Source organism: Convolutriloba macropyga, chromosome 10 (genome assembly GCF_964194025.1).
Source record: "Convolutriloba macropyga chromosome 10, txConMacr16.3, whole genome shotgun sequence".
Lineage (NCBI taxonomy): Eukaryota > Metazoa > Xenacoelomorpha > Acoela > Convolutidae > Convolutriloba > Convolutriloba macropyga.
This window is the reverse complement of record NC_134477.1, coordinates 8895701-8908218: the sequence shown is the minus strand read 5'-3', so window position 1 is coordinate 8908218 and position 12518 is coordinate 8895701. Positions and strand designations below refer to the sequence as shown.

Here is a 12518-nt window from a genome sequence, read left to right as displayed (position 1 = left end):
CAAGGAATAAATTCGTTACCGTACGTCCATCAGTTTGAAAATTAATTAATCTTTGAGAAAAAATCGACCGTCATTACACAAAATGTTTTCAAATGAAAACAACCTTTTAATTGTATGAAAGTTCCAAAATCAAATGCACAGCAGATCTATTTTTATCAGCCAAAGTTTAAAAAAGGGGCAAACTGTTGACAGAACAATAAAACCCTCACACGAAGTTATTGCGCAAGGCAGTAAAGAGAAATTTTGGTGAAATCTGTCAGAATTACATGAATTTGAGCAAATTGGCTCAAACAAATAACCCACTAACGTCGGACAAATTCCTATCAAACCACTAATAATTCGTTGGCTTCGTCAGTAGCTTGTTGGGGCTTAGGGAGGCCAGCTAGGCATAAATGAGATGAGAAAAGGAAGAGAAAAAGGTTGAGTTCGGCAAACCGTTAGTTTCATTGATTTCGAAGTGGTCCCCAAACTTTAGGCAGCTGGTTCCATTAAGCTTTGGAAAAAAACCATGAACAAACAAAAGTATGGACATACCTGCTTTTGAACGCACAAAATTTTTTGAACGCACAAAAGTCGACAAGAACGCACGAAATTCTGAACATGAACGCACGAAAGTCTGCACACGAACGCACGGAAGTCTGGACATGAAACCCCAAGTCTGGACATGAAACCCCGGACATGAGACACAGCTGGTAGCATGCGTAGCAAAGCGCACATAATAAGCAGCCATGAAATCAGCAAATCGTAGCTCGATTTGAGATCAATTTTCTCAGATCGGCTAGTTCGGGAAACAACCCTGGAGAGCCAAACAGAAAAAAAACAAAGAATGTGAACATAGTAGGGTATAAGCATTGTGCTGGAGATAGCAATGAAGGTCTCTCACGAGTTTGATTTGAAAGTTTCCTCTACTTTTTTTTGTATCAAATACTCCAATTACCAGATTGTTGACATGGGGCTGTGTGTGTTGATATAAGCCCGCCCACTGATGCGGGGGGGGGGGGGGTCATGGCCCACGAGGAAGACAAACGTTGATACGTCCTCTGCGATTTCCTGTAGAACATTTGGGTTATGGAAACTTCAGAACGCCTCAATTCTTTAGTTGTTCCATTTGGGGCAATGGAGAAGGAAGTGTTCGGCTGATTCCGCTTCTTGTTTCGTACAATTTCCTCTTCGCCTGTTTCAAGAGTGGCAACCGATTTGCCCTTAGTTGATGAAGAATAACCACTTCACGTCTGGTTCTATCTCGACACGGTTTTAACGATTGTCCATTCTTTGAAGTTCTCATATGCCGCCAGCTTTTTTCTTGCGTTTTGAGTTGGTGTCTTCTCAGTCGATCTTCTTTATTGTTTATGTTGACAAACTGGCAGACTGAACACGTGGGAGGGACTTTTGGCGTATTTCAGGACAACAGAGCGCCAATCTTGTCATTTCGCCTCGCTTCGCGATTTCAGCCGTTTTCTGCCTTTCTCATCCACTATCTTTTTCAGTGTATCGCGTCTCTAGTCGAGAAATGCTCCAGCAGCTTAGCGACTCCTTCGTCAGTTTCCTGACTAAGGTTTGTAAACTCTACTTCTACCACGGGGAGACTTCCACTGGAGTGCCTCTGGGGAGGCCATAGCTGATCCTTGCTGCTTGCGTGTTCGTCGTCTCAATTTGGCTCCACGCGCTTGCCGACAGGAAGTTTCCCCAAAATTCCAAGGCGTAGACTCCAGCGGGCGGACATAGGACTTAAAGAGCCTCCTGATGTCGACCGGTGTCAAGCCCCACTCCTCTCCCCCCAGCAATTTCAGCATGTTGTTTCTGCGACTCAGCATTGCCTTTCATGTGGTCGGTGAATCTAAGCTGCGAGTCGACTGTAGCTCCCAGATCGTTAAACCCTGTTCAGAGTTAGAGGTGGTTGGCACTTTTCATTCTTTTCTTGCGGGTCAGTGGTTATGGTCATGGCCTCAGTGTTCTCGGTACTGATGGTGCTGTCGTAATGCTTCTTCAAAAATGCATTGCAAGTTAAGGGTGGAGTTAGGACCTTTTTGAGGGATGAAATCAAGACAATTGAAATAAGACCGAAGTTGCGCGTCACATAAATCGTTCGGAAAAAGAAATATCACAATAATCAAAAACAGCTTAAATTGCACACAAAATTTAAACCTCAATTCTGAGCTCTATTATATTTCTATTATCTTCAACACACGCAATTCTGCTATAAATTTATCTACCGGCTTCAAATGACAGAAAAAAATTGAACGTAAATTTAAACATTTTTAAATGCCTTGAAAAAGGCAAGCCACAGAGAGCCAGGTAGAACATGGATGGTTTGCTAGCAATTTTGGTTTCCGTAATAAAACCAGAATTTAACCTAAATATCTGAAAATAGCCAGAAGAGCTCTACGCTCTATTGGCTCTCTTATGTCTCCGCCGCAAGAAACAATCTGCAATACGTAAGTTTACACATTGATAACTACTTGGAAAGACGAATAGCACTTGGAAAAAAACGGAAAAGCCCCTACGCAACATGGAAGTTTCATTGGCAAATATCAAATAACATCAGCCAAAAAATCTAAAGCCATGTAGGTTAAATCAGCTAAAAAAATTAAACTTCGATTCTACGTTTCATGAGCTTTCTCAATTCACCACCACTCACAAAAATCTGCATTTAACATATCGATCAAAAATGGCAGATCAAAACATAACCGACTAAACGTCGGGAGCTCTAATAAATTGCAGCCTGCTTCAGTCGGGGGTGGAGGGAGGGAAGGGAAGCCTAAATGGGACTAAGAAGTTCAATAGTGGGCTTCAAATAACCACATTAGAGGTTAACATATACCACTATAAGATTTAAGGTGAAAAATAGCACCAGTTTCGGCGCACTTTTCATTTGACTTTTAGTATTAAATTGCCGCCACTTGAGTTAAGCTGCTTGAAATTGTGATTGGGAGAGAATTTTAAATCACGCGAAACGCAAAAAGTCAAGGGCGTAAAAGTCACTCGAAAAGTCAAAATTGTCAATTGAAAATTTTGCAGAAGACACACACGTGTACAATAACTGCTATGAACTTCGTTCAACAGCAATTAATAAACTCGGGTGAGCACATAGAATTTCCTAAATCATTTAAGACATGAACAACTAGTGGGCGAGATAAAAATTTATTCCGCCAGATAGTCTTACAGCCAATGCATGCAAAAACTTCGATTGACTTTGGGGTAAATTGACTCATGACGTATTTAAAAATTTGAATTCGCTAAACAAACACCCACCAGCTCTAAACCAAGCTCGCCGTCTAATGTAGAGCGATTTTCCTTGCATTCAAAATCCACACATTCCATACCTTGGCTCGAGATGCAACTCTTATTAGAATCTTTAACCAGTCAGTAACCTAAATCGGTTCAAACGAACATCAATAATAAAAATATTACTTGAACAACCCAAATTAAATGCTTTGAGAAAAAATAAGACGTTAGCTTTCGAAATTCCAAACTCTTTTTAGAGATATTTGCCTAAAGCTTATAAAAAACCAAAAAAAACTATCGATTTCTCTGAAATAATTTGTCTAATACTTGAATCGAGATCTTCTTGGCGGTTAGCAAAAAAGCGATACATGGTTCATTTACTTTTATGGTTCATCCCTGCGGTTCATTTACAATTTATAGATTTTTAGTCAGTACCTGGACTACAATTTAGATAGGAAATTTCAAATATTGGCATCCACAGAACTCCTAAAACTGGTTGCAAAATATGAGCTTTTCTCAAACAGTACTGCAAAGTCAACAACCAATTTTGGGTCACGTTCTCATTATTTATTATAACAAATGATTGGTCAATCAATGGGTTCTCATAATTAGTCAACAACTAGTTTCAAATAAAACTCTGTCTTTTAGTATAACAGCCCATTGTTCTTCAATCAGACACAAGTTAAAAGTATATAAATACAAACCATTTCTCTGCAAATCATTACACCTTCAATTATATTGAGAGGCTAGACTTCAGAAATTAAATTTACAAGTTTCAAGCACATATCAGATACTAACTTTCTTCATTTAATATGACCATACTGTCGGTTTTGTTTGCTTTTGCCTTCCACTATGTAGTATTAGGAAACAATTTCAACCAGGAGACAGTCGAACCTATGGCTTCCATTGTAAACGGATACGATGCACCCAATAGGCCTTTCTATGTTAAACTCAGCATCAGTAATACATGGTTGTGTGGTGGAACAGTTATCAGCGCTCGCTATGTGTTGACGGCAGCGCACTGTGTAGCATGTAAGTCTCAATAACATTCTTGCTATGTGATTTTGCGAATTTACAAAAAAAACGACGTTAAAAAACGATCTAGGGTAGTATCCAATACACAAATTAGACGACCCGCCAATTGACAGACAGATTTATCTGGACGAAGTCGAAATGGCAGAAACCAGAATTTTATATAAATCAAATAATGTTATTAGAAGCTTTGAGCAAATTAGGTTTGGTCGTAATTATTTGTTCCGTTGTCAAAAATTCATATCAAGCCCACTGAGGAATGGTCAAGTTCAACTAAAATTAACTATTTTTTTGCAACAAGTAAATTAAAATTATAACCAAATGGTTAAAAATAGTTGAAACAAAAAAACTTCAAATCATTCGAACAAAATAAAATAATAAACATCAATCAATTTCTTAAAGAACCACATAAAATTTTCTTTCGATTGTTTTCTTCCTAAAAATAAAAATAACTTTTAAAAGCTCCTACTTTACTATTCAAGGGAATTTTTTCATGTTGCGAGAGCAAGAAATCATTCCACGTTTTCCTAAAAACGTTTTCATTTTTGCCAAACGAAGCCACTGTGGTAACTTATTCCATTTTTGTACGCATTGACGAACAATCGAATTCATCTCAAAGTTGTTTTTGATATTCTGTATAATTTTGAATTGTTTTGTTCGAGTATTTGGGGTCTTTGTCTGGATTAGCAGATCATTCGCCTTGTCATACTTTTTACATAGAAAGCTCACCTATATACCTCAGTTAATATGTCGGTTAAGGCGTTTTAGGTTTTGCAGGTAAATTTTGAAAAAAGATTGCGGAAAACGACAAGTGTGAAAGCACAAGTGATTTTAGAAGAATGCGCGCGTTCAGGGGAATTTGATGTCTTATTAGGTATATTGATCTTATAGCATGAGTCATCTTTTATTCAGCTGCTCATCGAAATTAAGATTCCTGTCAACTTGTGAATGCCAAGATATCTGCAACTTCTTTGTGTTGTGAGAACTTTGTTTTTGTAAAAAATAGATCCGAAATCAGAATTACTGCGCGAGAAAAAGACTAATTCGGTTTTGTTTGTATTCAAAGTTAGTTTGTTCATTTCTACATATTCCTCTGTTTTTTGTAAAATTTCCTTGACTTTTCCATGTAAGCTACTTTCTTGTCCACAACAGACAATACTGTGTCATCTGCGAAATGAATTACTTTTTCCATTGTCTTTATATTAGATGAGAAATCGTTCACATATAAAAGAAAAATGAGAAAAATAGCCAATTAGTCTTTGTTTAGAAATAAAGCGACAACATTTAAAAGGGCTTAATGCCAAGGCAATTATCACAGAATGGGTGATATACAAATGCCGACGCAAAACTGTGCCAAATATAAAAGTGCCAAAAAATTAGTCAATTTCCAACTCAAAACTTTTACACCAATCAGATCATTTCTTACCGAAATGAGCTAAAAATTATGAACAACTCACACTAGAAAACAGATTTTGAACTTTCATTTGTATCAGGGCAAGGCTACTGGCAAGAGAAAAAATTTACGCAACCAACAATAAAAGCTGATCATGGCAATGCAGCAACAGCCCATGGAACTCGGCATAAGTCTATTCGAACCGAATTAGTGATCAGATAGCCCTGGTCACTCTGAAACAAGTCAAAATAAAATTAGCAATGAGCAATTTCAAAGGTAGCAATTAGAAATTCAAAATTGGTACTTATGCTAGATGTCATCATATACTAGCTGGGCTATGATTTTTTTTACTCTCTTACCCTCCGGGTGATATTCTTATACTTACTAATGTTGGCATCAAAAGAATGAAATGACCTGTTCAGACTTTATCAGGCTGCAACAAACATAAGTAGAGCACAAAAAACTTAAGTCTCTTTCATGTACGGCTTATGAAAGTATACATCTTGTCGGTCTGAGAGCGTGTAGCCACAAAATATTTCCGTTTCCATAGAATCATGTAGAAATTCGCTCCTTAAAAAACGAACAAAATCAGGAAGAAACCAATCTTCTAGTACGCTTAAAACTAGATTCAGCATAGATTTATGTTTCGTTAAATTAATTTTTCAGCCGAGCCCTCAAACGATGTTCTGGTTTACGTTGGTGACTTCTCAAAACCCGGATCATACAAACATGCTATACCAGCAGCCAGGACCAAAGTACACGAAGGATACGAAGATGATGGAAATTTAAACTTCCCGAACGATATCGCTTTAATTGAACTTTCGTGGCCCATTTCTAATGAGCGTGTGCTACCGCTTTGCGACAGAACGTATTTTTTGTACACTATTGGTGTTTGTGGAATGGGAAAAACTGACCCATCAAGCGAGACAGGAGCAACAGTTCTACAAGAAGTGCAGGTCAAGGAACGCGATAATTGTAATAAAAGTTGGAATGGACCCGAAAAACAAGTACGTCGCCAAAAAATCATGCTTTTTGAAAGAACAAAACATGAATGATGCGCGAGAGAAATGACAAATTGGGATAAAAAACAAATTCTTTTCAAATCCCTAAATATATCTCTTGCTTTTTATGCAAGCAGATTGGTTAGACAATTGTAGTTTAGTCACAACTTGTAGTTTTAAGAAACCAACAACAGATCATCATATTCATGGCACGAAGTCATTCTGTGGTTCGGTTATGCTAGGTAGAAAATTTGGATCCTTTCCGTTTGTCCCCCCCTCCCCCCAAATTAATGGGTGCATATTATTTGCACCCACCAGACGCACGTGCCATATTTGTACATTGTAATTTACTTTTTAATTGCATAACGTATTGGGGGGGGGGGGGGGGGCACAACGGAAAAAATCCGAAAATTCTTATCCTTAGCTATGCTAAGAAGAAGTACCATACAACTTGTAGTGGGGCAGTTGATGTAAGCCCATTATCATATAAGAGGAGATAAAGAGGGGAAACTTTTCACGTAAAATAATAGAGAGCCAAGACATTTGGAGTGAGGCGATCTCTCAGAAAGATACAGAGTATATTCGAGCAGTCGGTTGTTCTTTGAAGAACAGAAGATGCGAATTGAGACATTTATTGTTGCTTTTGACCAAAAATCAGAACTATCTCTCCAAAAAACTATTTTCTTTTGAAGCTCTCAGAAAACCAGGAGAATTTAATAATTTTTAATCATTGATTCAACTGATAACTTTAACATGAGTTTTGCACAGCCGAGAAGAGCTAAGTGGGTATGAAACAGCACCTCATTGATAAGTCCTAAAAACAACTGAGTAACCTAAATCATTTTTTCAGGTCTGCCTCAGAACATCAAGTCCCGCGGTCAATTTAAGTATATAGTCGGCTAAATAGTCGTTCTGGTAATTTTAACAATAAGGTAAATTAAAGTTGACATTGGGTAAAAGGTCAGGTTGGGCATAATGACATTGGGTAAAATGGAATCGGGTAAATTGACCTGACACCCATTTTTTCAGGTGTGTCTCGGATACAGTCACAAAGGGAGTTGTCTCGGTGACTCTGGTGGACCTGCCTTTCCAATGAACAGACATTCTAATCCCATCTGCCTATATGGAATTGTGAGCTATGGCTCCAAGCAGTGCGATAGCAATGCAATTTACACACGTGCATCAGCTTACCTTGATTGGATACAGAAAAACACTCAGTAAAACGCAATACTGTAGTCGGATGAAGAAAATCAAATTCAAGCAGGAAGTACCGGATTATTACGATTAGTGAAAAAAATGTCCAATAAAATGCAATTAGAATACTTAAATTAAAAAAATCAGTTGCTGGAACCAGGTTGTGTATTTATAATATATAAAAAGTATTAGATAGGATAAAATTTACAAAGTTGACGACCACCATTCAATGCTAATTAAAACTACTTGCTTCCTAATATAATTAAACATTTATTGTTAATTCTTAAATCTGATTAAATAAATTTTGAACAACTTTACTTTTGATTAAAATTTCTCCGTAGAATTTTTTTGTTGCTGAACAATTCAATTAAAGAAGTATCTGGATCATTGAAACCAGGAGCTAATAACAAAAAACTGTCAACAAGTTTCATCAACATTCTTCGGCAAAAAGAAAGTTGACAAAAACTAAAATAAAGGGAAACAGTTCTCAGGGCATAAAGTTTGCTTATAAGCTCTGAAACCAAACAGACCTCTTATCTAGTACCCGTACCAACTCACATAACTTTTTTCATGTTTTCCCTTAGATCAACTCTTAGATCCTTTTGATCTGCTTCAAATTACTGTGTTTCGGATGCTTCGTTTCTCAAAGCTGGTATAAAAAACATACCATGCAGATTGTCGCAAAATAGCCGCCGTTGATTCCCATAACCAAGATTCGGATTGAAAGAAGAGAAAAAACTAGTGATAAAAAATTTTTGTACCAACAATTTTAAAGTGCGAACTATTTTGATGTAATTTTGGAGCTGAACGTACTCCTGTTTCGTAGTGAGACCACACAGGGACTAGTATCAATAACAATAAACATTAGAGATGGTAACTAAGAACAAAGTTCGAGTAACGGGCATCTGGAATTGGGCTTTATATCGTCTCTATTTCTGATTTCGTTTTTTGATACTGACTCTGTTCATTTTGAATTGGTTTGCCGGGCAACTGCTGTCTAAAAACACTTTTAGCAGAATGAGAGAAGAGTAAAACTAGCCTAGAGAAGTAAAAAACATTTCACGCAAAATGTTGACTAAGCTGTGAACTAAGGTAAAGCGAAAAATTTTCATTCGACGAAGTAAAAAACATAGCAGGACAAGTCCTGACGTACAATTCAAAGAATTTTCATTGACTAAACCAAAAACCAGACGTAGAACGGACTATAAGTGCACTGAGAAAACCATTTCCAAAAAAATCAGATCAAACAATTTAAAAAAAAACAGAAAATCAATGTCAAAATGCCACATATGAACAAAAAACCACTACCCAGAACCGGAAATTTGGTTCAAACAAAAAACTAGGCCTAGAATGAACTATAAATGGATTGTGAAAACCATTTAGAAAAAAAAATCCGATCCAAAAAATCGAAAAACAGTGAAAATTAAAGTAAAACTGCCGCATGCGAACAAAAAACCACTAGAGAGAAAGCAAATTTTTGTTCAAACACCGTTTTCTCACTACTTTCAAATTAGAGCAAAAAATTTTAGCTCCACTTCCTGTTTGCTCCACTTCCTGTTTTCGCTCCACTTCATGTTAAGATCACACATTTTCGTGATTTTTGAAGTCAAATTGGAGTAGTGATTTTGGAATCACTACTCCAATTTGACTTCAAAAATCACGAAAATGTGTGAACCACGAAAATGTGTGATCTTAAAAAAAGACAACACCCCAATACAATTCAAATCCTTTGAATAGTAAAAAAAAAATTAGGAGCGCTATAATAGCCGGCTGAGAAGCTAAGGCGGCTCTTAACAATCTATAGCTAACATTTAACTATCCTATACACTTTTGGTGCAATCGCCAAATTCTCCTCAAAGCTCTTATTGGTTTTTTTCCAATTGGCTTTTTCAACTGTTCGAAGAACTCTAACAACTTGTAATCATAGATGACTCGATTCTTTATGGTACTACTTATTCCTTGTTTTTCAAAATGGAGTCGTTTTCCTTTCTTCACAGCATATCAATTGTTCTCACTCAGCTCAACCACATCTGAGAATTCCTCACAGCTAATTCTCTTCTCAGAACTCTTTATAGCAAACAATTGGAGTTTCAGCTTCTTAGAGGCCGAACTATTGGGGGGAGCTGATTTTGCCAATCGAAATTTTTAAACAGCCTCTTGAGAAGCACGGGGTCTGTTTTCACGAATTCAAAACTGCTTCCTGAAATATGAGAAAAAGTCTGCTTAAAATGTTTCAAATCCGCGTCTTACAGGCGCATGGTGAACAGGAGTTCAAGTTTTGTCTATTAGGAAGTTTTATGGGTCTATAACCTGTTCGGTTCTGACCAAAGACTTGATCTATAAAAATTAGCATTAAATACAAAAATATTTTTATAACGAATTATTTTCTTAAAGTTACACATTGCCCCGTGAATTTGTGGTCATCGGTTTTGAACAAGAACTCAAATCTGAACTTTAATTATAGACTTAAATTATGAGGATTCTACAAATCATTGGAATAATTGTAAACTGCTTGATCGATGGAACAATTTCAATCTCAACAACACTGATCTTCCTCTAATAAATGACAGGAAATGCAAAAAAGTTCTAAACACGCAACTTCAGTTTTTGTAATGCAAAATACAGGCAGGACAAAATGACGCATATTTGAAAAAGTTGATGGCATTTTTCCAATCTCAATGGCTTGGGTACCTACATCATTTAATTTACTTGAAACGCCTCTAATGAAAAAAAAAACTTGGAATGAAATTTCACAGGACCCGGGGACAGCATGATGAAACTAGCAAAAAGGAATATATGAGAGTTCTGAGAACTGCCAGTTATTTCCGAAAACACAAATTGGATTTCTTTGATCAAGAAAAACGCAACATTTTTAACTTGACATAGGATTAAAAAATGTCACAGGAGTAGGCAAAAAATAATATATGAATAAGAAGCAGACATTACTTACCAGCAAAATTAACTTAGACCGTGATTGTTTTAAGGAGTAAACATCAACTATTATCAAATAGAGCGTACCGAATGTCTTGCTGTGCTTGCAACCTGCTTTTCTCCCGCCAGCGGTAAGAGGCGCGGCCACGAAGAGGCCGAGTGGAGCGCTAGCCAACCAGAGATCAAAGATGATGGTCCACCGATCTACTGATTTATGGACCAATGATTTTTTGCTCAATTATGATAAACCTGTCAACTAAATTGCCCAATTTTTCCGGGTTGACTAAACGCTATTTCAGCAACTTTTCTAATACCAACTAGGAAAATTGGCCAGCAGCTCATTTAGCCGACAAGGAAAAAATGTAAATTTAGCCGACAGTTCCATTATAATTGAATATCGTCATAACTCTCATTCACTGAGGGATGAAATACTGAAACCGTGGGCCGATTATCGCGGAAAAGACCCGACGCGCACCCACTAGCCCGTCAAATAGGAATAAATTATCGAGGGCCTTATAATAAGTGATAACAGAATTTTCTTCCATTTGGAAAAAATGCCGTCCTATTGAAACGCACTCGCCAAAATGAAGAGAAACTTTTCTCATTACTCTTAAACAGAAAATAATCCTTGACAGTGTTAAATGTTTACTTTTAATATTGAAATGTCCTGGTTCAATGGTAAGTTAAAATGCCAGGCGACCATTTTTTAAATTCTGATGTAGAAAGGCCACTAGTGTATCAACACTGCTAAATTTCACTGGAAACATTATAAGTCGCTATAATCTAGTCTAATTTGGTCTTTACTTAGATCGTATTACAGATATCTGCTAAGTTGCCACTTAGTTTTGGCAAAAATGGGACAGCAGGCACTAAAAGTTCTAACAGAAATAATTTATTCACACGTGAAATTTAATTTTTATAGCTTTTTCAACAGAAAAGCTTAATCAGCAATATTTTTCTCCGAAATATGTCTGTTTTAACAGAAATAATTTTAATCACAAGTAGAGCTTTAACGATTTTCAAATTTATCAGATTCAATTTATCAATCAAAGAGCTTCAATAATTATAGAGCGAAATAAACGCAAGAGACATTTCAAGTATCGAGCACCAATCACTGCTCATTTAATTCAACTATAAAGTATCTCAAGGCATCATCCTCAATTTCGCAATCGAAAGATTGCTGCTCCCCAGCGTCAGTAAACACAACGTCATTTATATTATGCCACGGGGTTTTGACATAATTCTCTACGAGTGTTAAGAATCCTCGCCCCGATTCGTGCTTTTCGTCCGATTCCATAAGGGTGATTCGAATGTCAACCTCCACAGGCCAATTAGTTGCCGACTCGCACCAAAAATCCAGAGCAAATTTATTTTCCTCTTCCGGCTCTGTGGTCTTAAAACAGAAACGGCCATTAGTGCCCCCCAAAACAAGAGCATCAGTCGTATAAGTCGTACCTATGTTCTGAATTGGTGACCGAACTTCGAACAGCATTGCGTCAGACATTCGTAAAATTCTCAGATACTTTCCCAGATTTTTTGCATCAACACTCACTGGCGTTTCATGATAGTATTTTGATCCACAAATCTTTCCAGGTCCGAACGATGTCGTCCGAAACTCAACGAGAAATCCTTTATTAGCTCACATGACTCTTTAGAGTTCTTGGCAGATTCCAAATTATTAGTATGATACGAAATTTCGTCATCGCAATGCGATATATTATCATCTACTTTTTGAATATTTT

At 37.0% G+C, this 12518-nt stretch overlaps 1 protein-coding gene across 1 annotated transcript; it reads left to right on the top strand.

Moving 5' to 3' along the window:
• Window positions 1–3638: 3638 nt before the first annotated feature.
• LOC142348248 (chymotrypsin-like) lies at window positions 3639–8162 on the top strand. Its single transcript, XM_075399543.1, has 3 exons — window positions 3639–4257; window positions 6317–6657; window positions 7681–8162. Exons 1-3 carry the CDS (start codon window positions 4038–4040, stop codon window positions 7870–7872), a joined length of 753 nt encoding a protein of 250 aa, XP_075255658.1. The 5' UTR covers window positions 3639–4037; the 3' UTR covers window positions 7873–8162.
• The last annotated feature ends 4356 nt before the right edge of the window (window positions 8163–12518 follow it).